Here is a 23672-nt window from a genome sequence, read left to right on the forward strand (position 1 = left end):
AACGCTAAGTAGTTTTAAGAGACCGCAAGTGTTTCATTTAAATACCAAAAAATAGCCATAACTACATACAATCAACGCAACATAAAATGAATTATTCGACAAGGCACAGCTTAAATGATTGTGACAGCGACCAAACAGCCTGCCCAACACAGCCGCCAAACAAGTTTGCTGCACAATCAAACAAAGTGTGCTTGTTGGCTTCTGCTTGTTATGTTTCCACACGTAAAAACTGATCATTATGCGCCATAAATTAGAAATAAACATTGACGAGTATCGAAGGCAGTGCCGGATTAACCATTAGGCAAAGTAGGCACGTGCCTACAGGCCAGTCAAAAATTCAGGCCACTTTAAAATCAGTAGAAATTTAGTCATGTTTTCAAAATAATTATTTTCTAAACTGATATGTATTTATCTTGATAGCTCTGTTTTTCCAGATGAAATAAAGGTTGCAAAAATCGTTAAAAAAAGAGGTAGGCACTTTAACATTACCCACTGGTCGAAGAGGTACGCAATCATGCGTGACATGTTCAATCAATATTTGTGTTTTAGTCACAATTTCGACTTGTTAAAGTGGCTACCATTAAGATCCCTCTTGCACTCAGTTCAGTTGCAGAAGAAAAAATAGTATTAGCAGAGGGTGGGAATCGAACCCACGAAATCGAAATTACTATATTCCTCCGCCCTAACCATTAGGCAACGGTGGTTGTGGTGAAGCATTCAGTTAAATTTCTTTGTATCAAAATTCTTGATCAGAATGTCACGTCACGAGTCACATGACTGAAATCAGCTGAATCGCGAATGAACATGTCACGCATGATTGCGTAGTGCGTACCTCTTCGACCAGTGGGTAATGTTAAAGCATGGTTAAAGTGCCTACCAAAAAAAGACGAATTGAAACATGTTGCCACTTCCTTTTTGATGTTTTTAAAAATTCGCAATTCCGTTGGGTGACCCAACAAAACAAACGTGGCTTTGTGTTGTGTTAAGAAATTAGAAATAACTTTTTATCAGATTCACAATGATGATCAGATCAGATTGAGTATTTGGACGTAGGTAGTGCAAGATTGAGTCTCGGCCTTCGGGTGTAACCTATTTACTTTAGCAGATCCTAACGATATGTGTATTGAAAGCGATCTACTTAAGTAAGATTGACCTCCAAAAACTAGTTAACACGTTTTCAATCGCAAAAACGTGCAAAGGCGTTATTTAGTTAGGTATATGACCAAGTTTTTGCACGGTATCCTGTGTTATAGTTGCAAAAACGATCTTTGTGACAATGATTTGGCAACACTGACAATTCTAATTTTTTTATTTGCAACCCTGATTTTCGGGCCACTTATAAAATGTGCCTACAGGCCAGCAGACCCTTAATCCGGCACTGATCGAAGGTGCACTTCTTTTGTGAATAACTCTTTGATTCAGCTGTTAGCTGTACCTCCACTTATTCTTTTTTCCGGACGTGAACTATTGATCGTAAGCTATATTCGTATTATCGACAAGACATAGCGAGAAACAACCATTACTTTTCTACTGTAGTTGCAAGTCCAAATTTTGGGAAACCGCTGGAGAAATTTGGGGTACCATTTCGGTCCCCCAAAACACCTTAAAAAAAACACTGGTTGTGAGTATGGAACGTGGCCTACGAAAATAGTGGTATGGTAGAAAAACACGGCTCACACTCATTGTTTGTTTTGAAATCGCAAAGTTTTTTTTTTAAGTCTTTTGTGCTGTCTGGTAAAATAATTAATTTGCAATGTTCTTCAACTGAACGAAAGTGCACAAATGAAATTACGCACTGCATTTCACAACAGTAGGCTACTTTTTTTCAGCAATTTAAAAAAAAATTCTCCCAAGTTTTCTGGTTTAAACTTTTGGACATGCTTTCCAACACTTCCCTCTCAAGCCGAAATAATTTGTCCGTGTCCATTCCTTGGAAGGCCAGTCGCTGACGAATGACATCAAAAGTATTTAAACTTCTTTATTGGGAAGTGTGATTATTCCTTTTGTCTGCCTTTCTGTTTTAATGAAGCCCAGCTGTGCGAAAATCGGTTCTTTGTAGTGCGATGTCTAGCACATAAGATTATGGCCTGGGATTACAGACACTTGTCTTTGTTTTGATCGCATGCGTATGTCTCACCTCTGCTTTATTTCGCCTTTGAACATTGCAGACAATTATGTGAAGCAAAAAAGAGACATTCTCTTTTCGCTAACAGGCACAATTATACGATTAAATGAATGAAATATGCAAACTAGAAGCAAATCCTGATGCTTTTATCCGACTTATTCTTTTAAGCGGTATTCGTTTAACCGATGTTTTTACTTAACATTAGATTGGATTTGGTTTGGGATTTCAGGTTTTGATTCAAATAAACGATTGATACGTTTAAGCAGTATACTATTAACCGATTTCGTCTGTATAACCCGCCGAGAAAATTAAATCGATTTGTGCCAACTCGAACGTTGAATCAACCCAAAATTAACTTACTTTTCCTCCCCGTGAGTTATTTAACGTGAATTACCGTAAACAGCATGTGTATTGCGTTGCTCGCTTTATCGTTACTTTTGGCATTATTACATCACAACAAATCAAACAGTGCGGTCGTGATGGACTACTCTAGTATATTTTTCGCTTTTCGTTTTGGTACAATTTTTTTCGTAATAAACGTTCAAAGCAATTGCCGAAGCAATTTCAACTTTTGCCGTTTGGCCTTGGCAACGTTTTTGTAAGGGTTTGCAGTTACGAGTTAGGGCTGTGATAGTTAAAACATCGAACAAAATTGAAATAAGTATCAATATTGAAAAGATATCGTATCGAAAATTTTAATTCGATATACCGCTCAACACTAACTGCCACCAAGATGAGATCTCGTTTGACAGGTGAACATTTGAAAAGCCTAAATTTGTTACACTGCAATGAGCAATTTTGTGATGTTCATTGTTTTTGTAAAATCATTAAAATGTATTGATGGTAAAAACGTTCAATTATGCTAGAATAGATATATCTGTATTCTATATTCGGTTTCAGTATTCTAGAATATTCTAGAATAGCTAATTATTCTATTTTGCCCATCCCTAGTGCATGCCAGTATGAGCATGTTTGAATCAATAAAAACCCAAATTCAACAGTTTGCTTTCTAAAGTCATATTTAGCAACCAACCTTAAATTAATCCGAAATACTGTGTAAAGTTTCTAGAAGTCGATTAGCAGTCGCAAATAAATTTAGTTGTTTTTTTTCCTGCCACTGGGCAATAATACTGTAGTGTATAGTGATTTCCTAACCACAAATATTTTAGTGAAATAACTCGAAACACGAATTTCAAAATCAACCGGCTGATGTTTGTTTAAACTCAAAAACTGAAATGGCACAGGTAAGAAGATAGCTATCACTATTTCTGCACTAAAAATTAGACCCAAATCGCTTTTCAGATTTTAGCAATCAGAAAATGTTTGACCTAGGCCCAAACACCTTTCCCAAATCAAATTGAAAACTTTCTGACCGTCTGCACTAACTGTGCTGTAAATTCTCTTCTGGTGAGCCTAGAATGACCTGTGCAACATCAATGCAACCGGGAAGTAATACTCTAGCGCCATGTGACAAATAAAAGTTCAAAAAAGCAATCGCTAGATGGGGATAGTAAGTTTTGCGGCTTGTGGAAATTTTAAGATTGCGCAAGACAACCATGCCTTTGGCATATCAGGTTTGATCTGGTCATGGAAAAGGTAAGAAAGTGTATTTGTGGAAAAGGTAAGGAAGTGTATTTGTGGACAAGGTAAAGAAGTAGCCTTTGCCTAGGATGCAGATATAATTCAGATATATATACATTGGAGAATGTAGATACTTATTTAAACATGTAAATTATACAGGCTAGTGTGGAGGTGTTCAGAGCCGGAGGCAAATTTACAAATGTCTGAATATTGCAAGCTGGTGTAAATTCGTTAGCAAGAGAGGTAGGCGAGTGGCTAGCTTTTTTTAATTTGGCGTGGAAGACCTGGCTTCACATCTATAGTTGTTTAAGCCTGATAGAATCAGTTAGTTTGATAGAGTTTTAGTCACGCAGAGCGAATCAAGATATTTGAAGACTTTGTCAGTGTTGTTTTAGTGTTTCTTCTGCTGTGTTGTTGATTTTAACTTGATTAGAGATGGACCGATACCAATATTTTGGCCGATACCGATTCACTTTTTTGGTCCGATACTGATATTTTGGCCGATACTTTAGTGTTACAAAAAAAGCAATTTTGGCATTTGCAAGGAATTATATCAAATGCTAAGTTTAACCTTATTTGCATAAAACTATTAAAAAAAAGCTGGCATAATTTATTAAAGATTCAAGAACCAATCTCAACTGCATTGTTGTGTCATAATAATAGGTTTTAGTAATGAAAAGCCACCGTGATTGAGGACTGGGGTATAAGGGAAGAAACATTACATCATAATTGGGGTTTCTGAAAAATTAATAAAGGGTCATTTCATTTTAATAGGAACATTGGTTGACACCACCTAATTTTTTTTTTGCTTAAACATGCTTCTCCCTTTTCTGAGAAAAATGGTGCAAATTTGATGAAAATCAGATAAGCGGTTCTCGAGTTATAAGTGAAATAACCCTGGGCCACTAGGTGGTTTCATAGAGAAGGAGCAATGGAAAAAACGGCAATATCTGAAGAACCGCTCAACATGTTTGGATAATTTTTAGCTCTACCCCCATGTTTTCTGGGGTGGTCCATCTGTTTATGGCTTATTTCTAGGGCGATTTTTTGTTACTAAAGTTACTTTTTTTTTATTGTAGGCCTACCAATTAACAAAAGAAATGTAGAACCAAAATTTCATGGTTGCGGGGTTAATATTTAAGAAGTTATAAAGTTATCAAAAGTCACTTTTTATGTTTTTATGTTACTTTTCATTTGTTAGGTCACTTTATTTTGCATATATACTTTTTTGCCTAATTCCCTTATTTATCTTTCATCGCTACTATCAAGATGAATTTACATTCTATGTAGGCCAAGCCTTAAAGCAGCCGGCGGCCATGGCCGCTAAGTAGTGCTTGAATGACCGCCGGTGCTACCTCTTCAGTCGGCCAATTCGGCCGCCGGTTTCTTCTAGCTAATTCTTTAATTTTGCAATAGAATGATCGTGGATTAACTGTCGAAAATATGTAGTATCGAAGAGTGACGCAGAATTAGGTCACCGCGTCATAATCACCACTGTTGTATTATGCGGAAACATTTGCAATTGCATGGAAAATATCCAGCTGTGATCACCCAAGTCACGTTTATTTTAACAAAGTGTTAATCCGAAGTGCTAATTTACATCGGCTGCCAATATTGTCGTTTTTATGTCGATTCAATGTTGTCGGACATTGAATTGTTATTTAAAAGGAGAACTACCCAGACAACAAGATTCGTCATTTTTACCCTGATTTAACAACTGCAAACGTAAAATCAATGTAAAAATGATGGATTTTGTTGTCTGGGTGGGTTAGTTGACATCCAAGAGGAAAACACGTGTCTTCAGAGTTAAGAAATGTTTCCGTTGTGGGTTAGTGACTTCACACCCTCAATGGTGACATCATAACGGTATACTCGTAAATGACCAGGTTTTATGAAAATCGGTATGCAGTTGAAACAATTTAGTGTCGCTAGTTGGTTCCGCAATACCGGATTACAGTCCCGATAAAGCAGTTATTGCGTGGTAGGCCTACAACGATTCTATAGCAGGACGTCGCCCAGACTTCAGCAACACTAAGTGATCATTTTGGCATTGTTGCAAGTTTAATTCTATTTACTTGTGCTGTCGTTATTTGTATTTTGGCCTCCAAGCACGCAGATTTGGCCGCCGAGAAGGAGCTCTCGGTAGGCCACGATGGCTGCCGGAAAAATGAACGAGTTTTAAGGCCTGTAGGCCTTATGCCAAGACTTTTAATATATCTTCTACTATGATGTACGAATTTTAGGTTTGCACGAGCCCATGCTTGTTTGTATCGCGTGTATTCCGAAAACTCGTAAAGTAATTTTTTCGATAAAACAAATTGTGTTAACTATATTTAACCACTTGTTTTCCCTGCAACAGCTAAAGTGTTTGATTGACAGAAACTTCCTGCAAGATAATGTAAAACATTAAGTTTACATATGTGTAATTTGAATGTGCTACTATAATTTGAACACAAATTCAAGCTAATTTAAATGTTTTTTTATGTTGAATAGCTGCTTTTTCTTTCACTTTCTTGTTTTCGTTGAATAAAGTCACTTTTTCGCAAAAATAAAGTTACTTTTTTTAATTTTTTAGGTTGCAAAAAAATCGCTCTACTTATTACTTTTCAATCATAAGTTACTATTATATTAAGTTTAAGGTGGAAAATTTTACCAAAAAATACCTGTATTTTTGTGTTAGCATAATTCAGTAAAGGTATACAGTACGTGCTCATCAATTTCTTGTTATCATCAAGCAAAATTATATTTCAATAACAGAATTTATCAAGATCTGCTAAAAACTTGATGATAGCTATTGATAATGGCTTAGTCCGAATTGAAAATACGAAAATATTTCTCTTAAGATATATATAAGCTTTTGTTACTACAGGTAATTGCATATTGAGCAAAAGAAACAATAGTAAAATACAATCACTACATCTACATAATGGTTTAATAATTTTAACTTCAAGAATCCTCAATAGTCTTTATTCACTGTTGTCTGTTCCTAAATTTTTACTACGGTATTGTTCTTACTGAAAATTGTTAATTTCAAAATCCTGCTCATCTGGATAGCGAAATTGATGTCAGAATCATCAAATATTGTAATGAGATCACCATCTGCAAAAACATCCATGTTCATATTCATGTTAGAAGTAAGTTTAAGCAATAGCAGTCTTCTAAATTAGCGTCGGCAAGTGCCGAGGTGATTGCCGACGCAGATGCATGAATGGCGCATTAGCGTCGGCAGTAAAAATGTCGAAACCACACTAGCGCTTGTAAGGACCACAAGATTACAACAAAAAAACTATTTTTTTTAGACCACACTACACCAGACTAAGATGTTAATTCAATCTTACCATTGCTGGATGTTTTATTTGGGTTACTTCCTACTTCACGAGCGCTTCCAGCAGGGAGAATTGAATCTTTTATGATATAGAAATCAGGGTTGTTGGTATTTTACCCGCCCCAAAAAAACCCGGGTGGGTTTTTTAATAAAACCCACTTAAAAAAAAACCAAAAAAAACCATAAAAAACCCAGAGCATCATATTTGTCCAGTTTTTATTGGAAAATTAAAAAAATTTACAAAAACACTACAAGGCACTTACAACAAACTTTAAATTAGGACTTAAGGATGTGATTGTGAAGTAATTTCCAAGAATAAACTGAAAACGCAGTGGATATTGCACAGTACACAAAATCAAGTAATGTCACTTTGTGTATACTACACTAAAACTCATTTATGCAAGAAGGCCTTATAGTTAAATTGGTGAAAGTACTACTCTACTGTAGTCTGTATATATGATGTGAAATGCAATTTAGGAGGCTATTTACCAATTACAGATTCTGGATTCTAACGCATGGCTGTTTCAGAGCATTTGCCTAATTGGCCATGCAATCGCTTAATTGCTCATCCATCAGTCCATTACTATATATAATATATATATAAATGATAAAAAATATTTAAACATGATGGCATAAATGCTCCTTGCCTTCAAATCTAAACAAATGATGCAATAATGTGATTTCTACCACAGTAGCATCAACTTGGTATTATATAGAAATCAGTGGATGATGCAACATCCAACTTGATCTTGAAACTAATGGATGATGCAACATTCAAGCAACAACAGCCCTAGTACATTATTTTATTGAGTTATGCAAGCATGTACTGTGAGTGAAAGGCACTTCACTCGTAAAAAGTAGTTTTGAGGTGAAATAAGCATGAATCTACCTTTTTTTGCATCTTATTTAAAAAAACCCAATAAAACCCAAAAAAACCTGGGCGGGTTGGGCATTTTTAAAAAAACTCGGGTTTTTCTCAACCCTGATAGAAATATCACCCTATTTGCATTGATTTAACGCCAGTAGACGTCAAATTATAGTAAGCATCTACCTCTACCCCTTATTGTGCCTCGCTTTTCCATTAATAATTAATTTGATACCGTACCTGGTTGAGCAATTAACGTTATTTTATGATAATTTAACGTCGCTAGATGTTGAATTAATGTAAAACAAACGTAAATTTCTTATTGGGCATTGTTGTTACGCTACATAACCCGACGGGAAAACTAAATTGATTTGTGCTGACTCGAACGTTGAAGCAACCCAAAATTAACTTACCTTCCTCCTCCCCCCCTGTGAGTAATTTAACGTGGATTATCGTAACGGTAACAGCGTGCGCATCGCGTTGCTCGCTTCATCGCTACTTTTGGTATTATTACATCACAACAAATCAAACACTGCGGTCGTAATAGACTACTCCAGTATATTTTTCGCTTCTTGCTTTACCTTTTGGTACAATTTTTTTGTAATAAATGTTCACAGCAATTGCCGAGGCAATTTCAACTTTTGCCGTTTGGCCTCGGCAACGTTTTTGCGGAAGTGAAAATATGTTAATTTTGAAGACTGCAATAGCCTAGTATTAGGGCTGGGTAAGTTAGAACAGCGAACTTGAACAGATTAAAGTCTAACCAGTGGTTTCTAAAGCAATCAAGATGAATTTGTGTGATACTTGAAAGATAACTCTTGCATAGTAGTGCCCGCTTATTAATAAACCCAATGGTTCAGAATTACTGAATGTATATTGCAGGGCTACTCAACTGGCGGACCGCGGTCCGAATGCGGACCTTTTCAGTGTTGAATCAGGACCTTATCTGTCTCAGTATTTACTTAATTTTTTAACAAAACCAAATCCATTATCGTTGATATGGAAAAAATGGGGTAAGCAATTTAACGTTTTAGAAAACAACTACACGCCCAGTCAAGCTGGTGCAAAAGAGAAGCCCAATTACGGATCAAAAGATACGATGCCTGGAAATTCAAAATCAATTCTCCGAAATTTTCTTTCCAAAAGCAATGCAATTTATACAGATTTACTTGTACACAAGAAAATAAGATGGTTAAGCACAAGAAGAGTTTTGGAGAGATTATGGTTGATTAGAGAAGAGTTATCAAGTTTTCTCAAAGGTCAAAACAATGTGAAGGCAGTGGCATTTTGGGCATTTTTAAGAGATGATGAAAAAATGGAGATTGTTAGGTTTTTGACTGGCATGATGTCACACCTCAACGACTTGAATTTGAAACTGCAAGGAGAAAAACACAGTATTTTTGATTTGATCACAGCAATTCGTACATTTCAGAAAAAATTCGAAATTTTCAAACATGATATTCAGAGCCAACTTGTCCATTTTCCAAGACTTTTGGAACAGAGCAAAGGTAAAAATGATTCTGGTATCAGATATGTCCAATTTGTTGAAAATCTGATTAACAGCTTTGCAATGCGATTAGATGACTTTTCTCTTGGCAAACAATTGCTGCTGTTCATTGAAAACCTCTTTCTAGTAACAGACATTAGCCTACTGAATTTTCAGTTGAAGCGAAGGCGTGGCCTACGAAAATAGATGGCCTGGACAGTGGACACCGTGCACAAGCCTTCAGAACTGAAGGCTGAAGTCTGTTATTAATGAAAAGCGTTCTTTGGTTGGATATTCGTCAAGAAAGTTCATTCAAGCACATTAGTGTTTTTTCTTATCACAAGCAGCTTTAATATGAGAAAAAAAATACAGCAATTATCAAGCAACATACAAATACAATTCAATAATTTAAACATTGAATGGAATGCTTAAGATGTACTGGTATTTCCGAAGTTTTACAGATATAGTTATTATCACATTATCAATATGCTTACATACAGGTTGCGAAAAAATCGACTGTGTGAAAGCGCATTGTCCAAAAAGGGCTTGCAGATTAAATGTGTTAAGTAAGGGCGTCTTCAAATAATACGCGTAAACAATAACATTAGATGTCAAACGAAAAGAAAACTGAAAAATACATGAAATGGATAATTAGAGCAAACTTTTTGAATGGTTTAATTGTGTATAACTACAGTCTGTTGTACAACTGTTGTCTACACATAAAAATAAAATATATTTTCAAAATGGAAAGTGAGGTTGATCATACGGTACTTTTCAAACCTAACCTAAGGTATTCCTATCCCAGCTTTATCACTTTCAGTTCAGTTTCTTTTGAACTCCTCGGGGCAGGCCTCGAAACTGAAGGCGGCCATCGCGGCCATGACCGCGATTAACCTACAAAAATAGACATTTTGTCCGCTGGGTCTCGCCCTTCCGTCAGCCGCATTTGTCCGCCATGAAGTTCCGAGAAAATTTTACGCAGCAGCCTTGTGAATAAAGTACTTTGCCACTTATAATCACAAAGGATCTAATTTTGTCTCGAATTTCTAGTGGTCTTCAGTGCTTCGAATTTATGTTTATTGTTGGAAGTTTTTACGTAATTTAACGTCGAAAGTAACCGCACATCATTAGCCAATCTTTAAAAACATTGTGTTCTATTTCTCTTGCCTTCAATCGCACTTTTTCTGTTGGTCGTCACCGCTTCGAATTTTTATGTCTATTGTTGGAAGTTTTTACGTAATTTAACGAGGAAAGTAACCGCTCACACATTATTGGCCAATTTTTTAAAATATTGCGTGTTTTATTTTATTTTTTCTTGCCTTCAATCGCACTGCAGTATATAACCTGGTGAAATTTTATTTTGTATGTTATTCGCTCTGAGGATGCGCATTGTCATGGTGCGCGAAACGTCAGTGAAGCAATAAACCATCTTGTTTGTTGTTAATTTTACTTTCAATTTCATCAGATGAACGTAGCAACTAGTGCTAGAAACGATAATTGTCCTGATGAACACCCAAACTTTTCAGTATTCAAAGGATAAGAAAGCAGTCAAAGTATCTAATAAATCAAAATACGCACTGTCTAGTGTCAATGCTTGAATTGTTAACATTATTGATTGACCAAGCAGCTGACGTCTGACATCCGCAGGATGCAAGTGACATCACAATACACTTTATTGATGCGATATATTCAGTCTTTGAAATTAGCGTCGGGAAATGGCGCATTAGCGTCGGCAATAAAAATGCTGAGGCCACACGAGCGCTTGTAAGGTTAGGGTTAGACATTCCTCCCAGTCGTTATGGCACAGCCATAGATTTGTTCCTTAGTCAACACCCTGATGGATCTCTATGAAAAAGAAAGAGGCGTGTAGATTGGTATCAAAGCCCGAAAGCCGCAAAACGTGGACTCTTCATTGCGAACGGCAAAGACGGTGTAGATTTACAGCCAAGCGATGAGCTTCTTGATGCGTCTGATTCCAGTGATGACGCGACAACCTCGTGCTCCGATACAGCATCTGATTATTCCGATTCTGACAGCTAGTTCTTTATCAAACAGACTTTGTATTGTTTGCAGTATCCCAATTGTGCCGAAATTATGTTAGTGTATACGTAAATCAAGGCAATCTTCTCGCAGGGAGCTATTAATCTGTTACCAGAACCTGGTTGAGCAATTAACGTTATTTTATGATAATTCAACGTTGCTAGATGTCGATTTAATGTAAAACAAACGTAACTTTCTTATTGGGCATTGTTGTTACGCAATATAACCAGCCGGGAAAATTAAATCGATTTGTGCTGACTCGAACGTTGAATCAACCCAACATCAACTTACTTTCCCCCCCTGAGTTATTTAACGTGAATTACTGTAACAGCCTGCGACGTGCGTAACTGCGTATCTTGTACCTCGCTTTATCGCTACTTTTGGCATTATTACATAACAACAAATCAAACAATGCGGTCGTGATAGACTACTCTAGTATATTTTTCGCTTCCGCCGAAGTAAAAATGTGCTAATTTCGAAGACTGTATGTTGATGCGTGTCGAAGTTCCAATGGCCGCCATGTGCTTGTGATTGGCCGCCGAAAAACTTGCTTCAATCGGACACGTTTGGCCGCCGGAAAAAAAAAGTTGTTTCGAGGCCTGCCTCGGGGTATTCATTAAGGCATAGTTTTTAATGAATATATTAGACAATATCCGAGAATGTTTCGTTGTTATACCACTGAACTTGTACTGTTTTGCAATTAGCATAAAATTGTTTATATAGAATGACCTACAGAACGACCCTGTTAATCTTTGAAAAAAAAAATCATACAAAACACAGACCATTGGACAAGGGTGTCAACAGGGACAGTCAGTGCACCTCTATCAATGGTGGTAAAATAGTCTTTGTATTTCTCAAAATAATAATAAGTGTTATCATCATTTAATATTGGAATCTTTCGCTGAATATATCCAGCAATATAAATCATAGCATTGTTTGTACTGGTAGTAACACATTCTTCAACTGAAATAATATTGTCAATAATTTCCTTTTCGACGTCAGATAAGTCTCTGTCGCAAAATTGACACTGGTGTCCATCAATACCTTCAACTTCCATATCGAGCTGAAGTGTCAATTTTGCTCGTTCACTTTCTCAATGACGGATTTTGCTGTTATGAAATAAGCTCCCTCAGATCCTTGGCGAAGCTTTGAGAAACATTTTTCCAAATCATCAGTGGTGAACCAACCTAGCAAGACATATTTGGCACCTGTTTGTAATAAAAACTTCGCAAGATCGACGAGTCCATTGCATGTTTGATGTAGTGCCTTGCTGGTGTCTCTAGTTAGCTGCTTTACTCGCTTACCAGTGGGCTTCATGAAAGCAGCCAAAGCAGCAGTTTCTTGAAGCACTTGAAGCTGTAGGTCATCAATAGAAACTATGGCTTTTCGGAGCTTATCCCTTTTGCGTAAATCAAGACCAGGCACTTTTGTGCTGACCACTTTCCAGAATTGCAAAATCTTTTCTATAAAGAGTATAGTTCCTTTACATTCATTACTGTTGAGTGAAGGATGTGTCTTTAAGTGTTGTTCATGTTTCGTCACAAAATACTCTTAGAAGGCAAAGTGAAACTGATTGACGTTCAACTGGCTTGGGATAAACTGCTGCTTCAGTCAAGCGAGACAGTTTCACAAGGTTTTCAGCTTCGAGTTTGTAGAGCTGGATCAAATCTGCCCATTTTGGCACACAGCATTTAAGAGGCATTATTCATTTATTGGGTAATCTGTAAAAATATTTGTCTATTAGCAAAAAGGGCTACACTGATGCAGGCCTATCATATAAAGTTTACTTGATGCTATTCTTAAACAGACACTGTGAATTGCCTTAATTTAACTACAAGTCTTCTTGTTACTTTACTACCTCACTTAATTTTTTACTGTGTTCAGCTAAAAACTTTTCAAGAATAATCAGGATACTTACACACTTTCAGTAGGCTACAAATAGAGATTGTACAATATAAAAATATCTGGCCAACTAGGGCTTTCCAAATAATTTTATTGCCACAATGCCACTACCTGAGTGTATATTATGATAACCCTTCCTACTCTGAAACAACTAGCCTACTAGTTCCTTGTAAACCTTCTCAGGACTACAAAATAACCTCTAAATCATATATCCTGCTTCCAGATACCAACACATTACAGGTATTCTTTATCATTTCAACTCTACTTCTGTAGGCTACATGCATCTTTGAGCTTCTGTTAATACTAGTGAATTCAGTAAAAAGCTGCAATTGACTGCACCCAGCAGGCCCTAGCTAGCAAAGCTTTCTATTTTATATCGTTTCAATGTCTACCGATGTTGAAACGACGTAAAAGAAAAACAAATTTTATCAATTCTAGCTTGGGAGATGTTTTTTCTTTATCACAAACTTGGGAGTCAGCCGTCAGTTCTGAAGGCTTGTGCAGTGTGCACGTTGTCCAGGCCATCTATTTTCGTAGGCCACGAGCGAAGGACATAATATGTATATGATATACTATTACTAAACAGCCCTCGAAATTAGCTTCCATCTACAACGGTAAAAACATTGCCGTCGCCAAATCAACAAACCTTGTATTGCGGCGGCAATTGCCGTATGCTTTTGCCGCTGTTGTTCGGCAATTGCCGCTGGTTTTTATTAAATGTTTGAGCATACTCAGGTGGATTACTTCCATAAAATTCCTTGCATACTTTACAGAAGATATTGGTAACTTTTCCTTCCTCCACTGTGTAACCTACAATAGACGAATTCCAACCTTTTACTATCTCCTCTTTCATCATACTTTAACTTTCTTGTATATATACTTTAAGCATTCAATAAGAAATGGCTGAGATACAAGTCAGTTTATAAACGTTAGCCGCGCAAACTTCATCTCCTACCCTACTGTACGGGTCTGCTACTATTCGGCTAGTCCGATTCGGCTGATCCGATTCGGCTAGTCCGATTCGGCTATTACCCTTTTCGGCTACAGCCCGATTGGGCTAGTCCGATTTGGCTGATCCGATTCGGCTAGTTCCCTATTGGGCTACACTCTTTATCGGTTAGTTCCCTATTCGGCAATTTTTTGAAAATCCAACGATAATCCTTCTGTAATCCAACATCGTTTCTTTTGCATTCCGACAAAGAAAAACAAATTGAAATGAAATTTAGCGAAAAATGTTTGAACTATTAAATTGAACTGTTTGCTCACATAAAATGGACAGCAACGTCTTCTGTTTATTTAGAGAATGTTGTAATATCGCTTCTTTTATAGTTGAAATCATCGAAGCTTTAGATGAGTGGGGTTTGGACCTAACCATTGAGATCTTAAAACTAAAAAGCGAATTAAATTTATTTTTGAACTATCAATGTTTGCTCAGATAAAATTGACATGTATCATGCGTCGCCGTCTGCATGCAAACTTAGAATATATTAGAATCCTCAACTATTACAAAATTCTAAATCCAACGACACTTTCTGTTTATTTACTGTAGAGAATTTTGTATTTTGATCTCGAAGCTTTAGATGAGTGGGGTTTAGACCTAACCACTGAGATCATAAATCATATTTATGACACCGGTTACATCCCTAGTGATATGGTACGTTCCATATTCATAACTTTACTTAAGAAAACCGGAGCAACAGAATGGTCACTCCACAGAACAATTAGCCTTGTGAATTACGTAACAAACAGCTTACTCCGAATCATGTTGATGAGATTGAAACCAAAACTACAATCGGAAATTTCAACAGCACAGTTTTTATTTGTTCCAGACAAAGGGACCACAAAAGGAATTTTATACATTAAAAATGATAACAGAGAAATGTATGTCCGGTTCTTCTGTTTATTTAGAGAATTTTGTATTTTAATTCGACAATATGGTATCTTTTGCATTCTTGCATTTTATCCAGTGTTTACCTTTGAGGGCCTTCCCAGACGGCAAAATCTGTCATTTTTACATTCATTCAACGTCTGCAGACGTTGAATCAATGTAAAAATGACGAGTTTTGATGTCTGGGTTCGTTCAAAATATGTGTTTTACATGAAAACAACAGTTTTCATGATTACCAATAGGGGTTAATGAGATAAAGTCTCAGCGAAAACGTGTCAACGAAAAAAAGACAGTTGCCAAATAGCGTTTGCAATAAAAGATGAAGTTAAAACCTAAGTGGCAGTTTAGAGTAAACCTGGGTTTCGGCGTTACATGACCTGAAATTTCTTTGGTTAGTTCCTTCGTTAAGCCTGGTCTACACTACAAAATATTTTGAGCTGAGCGTGGCGCATTCTTTGTTTATTTAACACAAAGCTTCTCTCAGCAACAGCGCCGCGGTCGGCCTGAAAATGTCTGGTCATCGCGAGCTTTTTTTACGCTCTGGAGAGATTCGCTTGACCAAGGTTCTGGCGCAGAATTTACTTTGAGCTCAGGTCTTGGCATTTTGGGGGACTTTGGTGGAAAGGCAGTTTCAGTTTTCTGGAAAGATGGTACTCTGTTTCAGTTAATAGGTTAGTTGGTGTGTGTACATAAAAATTAAAAGGTTAAGTTTAAAAAAGTCTTACATAGGCCTACTTAGCTGTTAGTTTGGTTAAGGTGGCACTTCACTAGGCTTTTGGTATGATTAAAGTTGGCCTTCCAGCTAGTATGGTGGTCCTACCTCTTAGTTAGACGGATTCAAACTATCTTTAGTTGTTGGTCAGGTTCAGGTAGCACTTCACCAGGCTTTTGGTCAAACTTGGGTTGGCCTACCTGCTAGCTTTGCATTGATTGCAGTGTTCAACTGTACAAGTTATAGGATAGCTCTAGGTCTACAATACTATTCTAGATTATTTTCAGTTGACCTATTACACTGTGTCAGTACAGCGATGGATGCGTTTGATTGATAAGTATAAATCAATTGAAGGCGAATTTCCAGCCAGTTGACTTAACCAAGCAGAAAGTGACATTGTTAGCGCTTGAATGCACACGGTCGCAAGATCAAATTTGCCAGTGTAGACAGTTTTTAGTCAGTCGAGGCTGGACAAGTCAGGCGTTTGCGCTTTTTGGGCTTGTAGTGTAGACCAGGCTTTAGACTCTCAGTTGATGTTACTTGATCATGGCAGAGGAATCGATTAGTACGCAGCGCCAAAGTGAGGTTTTTCTACATGATGGCTACATGTTTCAACTAGCTCAATATAGTCCAGACGGGCTTAAGAAATACTGGCGTTGTTCCCGACGTGATGAGAAATGCAAGGCTCGCATCCACACTTGTGTGCAACAAATCAGGTAATAATGTGTGTTATGATGACTATATTTTGATCATTTGAGAAAATGTGCCAAGAAATGTCAAGTACTTGAATTGTAACAATCGCAACCATTGTTCACCTGCATTGACGTTGGACCTGGGAATGCACCACGGACTGGCCTACCCTAATAATAACAACTGCTTTGATAGTGACGTTGTGCTATTACTTATTACTAGGGGCTAGGGCCATTTTTTTACCTAAAAAATTGAAAAATATGACTTCATTTTTTGAAATATATGATAATATATGACTTTGTTTTAAGCATCAAATTTATGCTAATCTCTAATTAATAACTCGTATGTAAGTTTTTACATGTATTTTGAACAATAACACACTCGAACAACTAACAAAACACTTCTATTTCACTTGAAAATCACTACAAAAATTCAAATGTCTAATGCATCCACTGGCGCCGACTTGCGGGGTGGCCAGCCACGCCACCCCATAACCTCTATGGCATGATGGCAGCCACCCCGTTTAGGTTACATTACTTACTGCAAATAAATGTAATTTGAACGGACGTTTAAATGTTTTTTTGATCATTGGTTTTCGCTTCAAGTCAACGTAAAGCAAGAGGTGAACCAATACAGTATTGCGAAGAAAATGATTGTTTTTGTCACAAGCATGATACTTGCGTAACATCAAGCAAGCTACGTGAAGATTACGCAACACGTGGCTACGATTTGTTTCCTTGTTGTTGGGATCGTTTTATTTGTTACTTTTTATAAGTCATTGTTACATTTGTTAGGTTTACAATGGGATTTATTAATCAATAAAATACGATCTTTCCGTTGCCTCTCCCAAAAATCTTTTTTGAAAAATTTTAAACTGCTCAATATCGCTATAAAATATGACAGCTATAAAATACTCGGAAATAAAATTATCTCGATAATTGATAGCTCCACCCCCTAAATGAATATCTATTTTCAAATTAAAAAAATGCAATTTTCGAATGCTTAGTAAAAATCAAACAAAAACATGCAGTTTGAAAGTTTATAGGTTGCTATATTGTGCTATCTGCCACCCCGTGCAAAAATAAAAGTCGGCGCCTATGTGTAGGCCTACCTACCAAACCAGCTACTTAGTAGTAAGAGTCAAAGCTCTGTACTCGAAAAGTACCCTTGACTCTTGAGGTCTCAGCACTGGTTGACTTAGTCGCCGTTAAGCTGAACTATCGTAAGTCCAAATTTTTCAAAATTGCGTTTTTGATTGATTTGATATCTTTATGAACTACAGTTTATTTTGTTAAAGCATCGTAAGTCCATCTGCTTTAGTTTTGATGATACAGAACGATGAACTATCGCAAATTGAAGTTACGATAGTTTTGCAAAAAAATAAAATAATAAAATGGGACTTACGATACTCTGCTCTGAAAGTAATTTTACACGTTTCACGTTAACACTCCCTTTTCTTTTAGTTAATTTTTCTTTCAATCGTTTTTTGCATGTTGATATTTAAGGCTTACTTATATTTCTTTCTATTTCGCATAACAATTTTGCTGTTTTATTGTAACTACATTTCGACAATTTTTTATTGTTAAACTATCGTATGTCCATACTCATTTTTCTAACGTTCAATTTTTGCAAAAAAGAATTATCTTTTTTTCAACAACAAAGCTCCATGAAAGACAATGTATAGTTTTCATGTTTTTCCGTTAGAGAACTTTTAGAAAGATCAAACAATGTACAGCAAACACAGCGTGAACTTTAAAATTCAATTTTCTTAAAACTGCATTTTTGGAGTTACGACGTTTCAGCTTATTAGCGACGTAGTGGCCTACTGCAAGTGTTTATAATGTTCAGAGACTGGATTGTGTGTTGCAAAATAATGTGTCAAGATGATGTCACAATGCAAATTAACATCAAACAGCAAGCGCTATTACTAGGCTACAGAAAGTAATAAAAATGTTGCTTCCAATGCTAAGTGAGACTCAGCGTGAGAACTCTCATTGCCTCCCTTCCACAAATTATTATCAAAGTTCAATGTCTACAGGAGCTGTTTGAACTGCATTTACAAAGTTACTCCGGCTCAATCTTTGTATTTTGAAGTAAAAATGAAGTCATATTTTATGATCTAAAACAGAAAATATAACTTTTTATGACTTTATAACTTCTTAAATAGACACCGTAGAAACGTCGTTGTTTCACTGTTATCGGTTTGACAACTTTCTGCATTACCAAAAAAATATGACTTTAATGACTTTTACTGGCCCTACTTATTTCACAGGTAGTGAACACTGGCAAGAACCAGCATTTTTAGAAATGAAGACGATGTTCGATCAAGCTCAAACTTTCAGGAATGTCGTTTTATGATTATTCGCAAGAAACAAAGTTTGTAGCAATGAAATCGGAGAAAAAGTCCGTTTCGACCCACCCTACTTGTTATGTACCGTATTGATTGTATTGACTTGTTAAACTAGGGATTGGAATTTTGTAATAGTTGAGGATTCGAATATATTCTAAGTTTGCATACAGACGGTGACACAGGATACATGTCAAGTTTATGTGAGCAACATTTTAATTTAATAGTCCAAAAATAAATTCAATTCGCTTTTTATGTTTCGCTAAATTTCAATTCAATTTATTTTTCTTTGTCGGAATGCAAAAGAAACGATTGATGATGATTATGTGTCGCATCTGATACAGACGTTGGCGATCATGGTCTTCCAATCTTTTCTGTCATTTGCCATTCGTATAAAATCGTTCGTTTTAACTGTTGTGTTTGTGGCCCATTGATTCAATCTGTTTTAAGTTATTCTTTGGCGGCCACTGCTTTTTTTTCCCATCCCAAATCTCCCTGTCTGTAAATATGACCTACAAATTGCATCTGGCGCCTTCTAACTGTTCTTATTATCATATCGTTACTTATTGTCTAGCATTCACATCCGTAGGTTAGAATTGATACTACATATGCTTTCAAAAGTTTAATTTTGGTCTTTGTTGTCATGTTGCGATTCCTGAAGACTACGCTCATTTTACTGAAAGTATCCTTTGCTATAGCGATTCTCTTTTTAATTTCAGTGTCACTTTGCCATCGCAAGTTATAGTGTACCCAAGATATTTCAATTTATCAACTTGTTTCACACCATTGAGTGCAACACACCATTGAATGTATGGTTGCAATTTGGATAAGTTTTCATTTTTAATACGGTCATACATGCTGTTTTTGAATTTAACTCTTAACCCATTCGTGTACTGTTGTTGACAGCACAATTTCAATTTAATAAGTCCTGTGGATCGTTTGCAGATTCTGCTATCAGGACTGTATCATCATTCATCAGCGTACCTCAAGCTTGTTACATTTTGTACCCCAACCTTTACTCCATTCATATGTTCGATGTCTCTCAAAATCATCTCACTGTAAGCGTTGATAAGATCTGGAGATCGGACACATCTCTCTGTTATCATTTTTAATGTAAAAATTCCTTTTGTGGTCCCTTTGTCTGGAACAAATAAAAACTGTGCTGTTGAAATTTCCGATTGTAGTTTTGGTCTCAATCGCATCAACATGATTTGGAGTAAGCTGTTTGTTACGTAATTCACAAGGCTAATTGTTCTGTGGAGTGAGCATTCTGTTGCTCCGATTTTGTTGGTAAAGTTATGAATATGGAACGTACCATATCACTAGGGATGTAACCGGTGTCATAAATATGATTTATGATCTCAGTGGTTAGGTCTAAACCCCACTCATCTAAAGCTTCGAGATCAAAATACAAAATTCTCTACAGTAAATAAACAGAAAGCGTCGTTGGATTTAGAATTTTGTAATAGTTCAGCAGGCCTTAAAACTCGTGTTTTTTTCCGGCAGCCATCGTGGCCTACCGAGAGCTCCGTCTCGGCGGCCAAGTCTGCGTGCTTGGAGGCCAAAATACAATAACGATAGCACAAGTAAATAGCATTAAACTTGCAATAATGTTAAACTGATCACTTAGCGTTGTTGAAGTCTGGGCGACGTCCTGCAATAGAATCGTTGTACTACGCATTAAATGCTTTATCGGGATTGTAATCTGGTATTGCGGGACCATCTAATGACCCTAAATTGTTTTAACTGCTCGCAGCTCAGTAAATTGTTTCAACTGCATAGTGCATACCGCCTTTCATAAAACCTGACCATTTATTCCGTTATGATGTCACCATTGAGGGTGTGAAGTCACTAACCCACAGCGTTCTCAACTATGAAGACACGTGTTTTACCTACGGATGTCAACTAACCTAGTTCTCCTTTTTAACAACGATTCAATATCCGACAACATTGAATCGATATAAAAACGACAATATTGCCAGCCGATGTAAATTAGCACTTCGGATTAACACTTCGTTAAAATAAACATCGGGAATTGCAAACAAGACTTACAGCGCTGGTGATTGCAGCTGGATATATTCAATACAACAGTAGTGACTATGATGCGCTGACCTGATTCTGCGTCACTCTTTGATACTACATATTTTCGACATTTAATCCACGATCATTCTATTGCGAAATTAAATAATTGGCTAGAAGAAACCGGCGGCCAAACTTGGCCGACGGAGGAGGTAGCACCGGCGGCCATTCAAGCCCTACTTAGCGGCCATGGCCGCGATGGTCGCCGGCTGCTTTAAGGCTTGGTTCAGGATTCTAATACTGTATATTGTAAGTTTGCATGCAGACGGCGACGCATGATACATGTCAATTTCATCTGAGATAGTTCAAAAATAAATTTAATTCGCTTTTTAGTTTTAAGATCTCAATGGTTAGGTCAAAACCCCACTCATCTAAAGCTTCGATAATTTCAACTGTAAAAGAAATTTAATAATTCAAACATTTTTCGCTAAATTTGTCGGAATGCAAAAGAAACGATGTTGGATTTTGTTGGATTACAGAAGGATTATCGTTGGATTTTCAAAAAATTGCCGAATAGGGAACTAACCGATAAAGACTGTAGCCCAATAGGGAACTAGCCAAATCGGATCAGCCAAATCGGACTAGCCGAATCGGGCTGTAGCCGAAAAGGGTAATAGCCGAATCGGACTAGCCGAATCGGATCAGCCGAATCGGACTAGCCGAAACGGGCCATTCCGCTACTGTACAAAGGGCATTGTGGCGTATTCATTAGGATTGTTATTTGTTTGTAACGAAAATTTTAAAGAGTGATAATTTTTGGTTTGTTGTTAGTGTTTAGAAGTTTGGACAGTTTGCCAATTTTACATCAATTCAATATTGTCATACGTTGATTTAACATGAAAATGAAGAAGTTACGTGTCTGGAGCACGTGAGTGTTCACAGCAAGTAAAATAGTCCGAGCTGACGTATTGGTGCAAGTTTTTGCTGATTGAAATCCCCCTTCGAGTAAATAACACAGGAAGAAATTTTGAACAATTTTTGTCCTAATTAAGTGCTCATTTTGTGACGACATTTTTATTGCTGTAGCTGATTGGCCATTATGACGTTTGCGAAGCATTCACCACGGCAAGTCGGCAATTGTTGTGTGCTGCCGCTAATTTCGAGGACTGTGTAAATGGGTAGACGCAACAAAAATTCAACTGGAGCTTATTGAATTCCAGGAGTACATAGCTGTAAAAAATCATTCTGTGATAATACACCAGAGAAGTTTTGGTCAAAGGAAGGAATCCAAAATAATTTTCCTGCTTTTTGCAAATTAGCAGTGCAAATTCTCACTATGTTTGGGTCAACTTACAGCTGAGAGTCAGCGTTTTCAAACATGAACTTTATATGTAAAGAATTGATTTCGCATCTGTATGACCAGTGAAAACCTTCACCACTGCCCTCGACTCGCTGATGGTGATGAATCACCACTTTAGAATCAAAATTTAAAGAACTGGCAAGAAATAAAAAATGCCAATTCTCCCACTAGCTGTGACTAACAGAACTATAAATACATTTCGCTTATTGTTTTTGCTAATACTGTACCGCTTTACCGGATTTTGTATATAGTTATACCGTATCACATTTGTATGACTGTAAATTATTTCATGAGAGTTATAACGGACGTAAGCAATTTTTAAACTTTTGTAACTGGACCTTTACTAAAAGTAGTTGAGTAGCCCTGGTATATTGTATATGAGTGGCAGAGAATCGTTTTCTGTTTAATAACCCCAAAATCAACGGGTTCCAAAGTGAGCTTAATAAGCAGGGACAACTGTACTCTACTGGTAAATGCACAAAATCTTTCATCACATAAGATTTCAAAATTCTAAACTACAAGCATTTCTAAGTCTGTTAATTGCATAAAATTGTTATAATCATTATGAGCTAGTGGTAATAAAAATAAAAGAGGTACTGCACAATTTGTTAAATTGCCGCAAATGAGTTGATTTTTTAACAATAATATGAGAATAAGGAACCCACACTGGAAAAGATGGATTGAATAATTACCAATTAAATCTATTGTTATCACAATATATACAGGTTAACATCTAGGAATATATATATTACCAAAATACTACTGAAATGTGCCACAGAAAAATTAGAATTGGTTGAACATTTGCATTTGCACGGCAATTAATACATATGTACCGTACAAAAACACTTGTATATTTAAATGCCTAGTTGCCTACCTTCATCAGAATATTTAATCAGTACATCTTCATCAGTCCTCAAAGTCCCACGAAACACCCGTTGCATCATTAGCACTAGCTCATCATAGGTCAAATCCTCATTATGAATTGGGATTCGTCGAATATCATTTCCCAGTTTTGCTTTAATTATTAGTTTACCTGTTAAATCCATGATTTCAAAACTAAAAAAATGATTTCAGAATGTTGAATCTAAAAACATTTAAAAACAAGTATATATATATACATGAAAAATGGGTTGTGTTTAGCATTTTACAACAAAACTTCTATCATTCCCAAAATACAGTAAAATAATAATACATTAGGTCAGGGCTTCCAAAACTGGAGGTCGCGACCCAGCAAGAAGTCGTGTAACGAACGTTCAGGACCGCAGAAAGTGTATCGATTTTTCACAAAGTATTCTATTTATTAATAGTTCTGTGCAAATTGTTAACTTTGAG

The 23672-nt window shown here is 36.6% G+C and overlaps 1 protein-coding gene across 1 annotated transcript in view; it reads right to left on the minus strand.

Moving 5' to 3' along the window:
* Positions 1–23417, minus strand: part of LOC145769380 (uncharacterized) — a 40840-nt gene extending 17423 nt beyond the window's left edge. The window contains exons 1-2 of the mRNA XM_082580998.1: positions 23215–23417; positions 6722–6805 (exon numbers count right to left, since the gene is read on the minus strand). Coding sequence (XP_082437124.1) covers positions 6722–6805; positions 23215–23386 — 256 coding nt within the window. The 5' untranslated portion in view covers positions 23387–23417. The remainder of the gene's footprint in view (positions 1–6721; positions 6806–23214) is intronic.
* Between the last annotated feature and the right edge of the window lie 255 nt (positions 23418–23672).

This window comes from Aplidium turbinatum, chromosome 4 (genome assembly GCF_918807975.1).
Source record: "Aplidium turbinatum chromosome 4, kaAplTurb1.1, whole genome shotgun sequence".
NCBI lineage: Eukaryota > Metazoa > Chordata > Ascidiacea > Aplousobranchia > Polyclinidae > Aplidium > Aplidium turbinatum.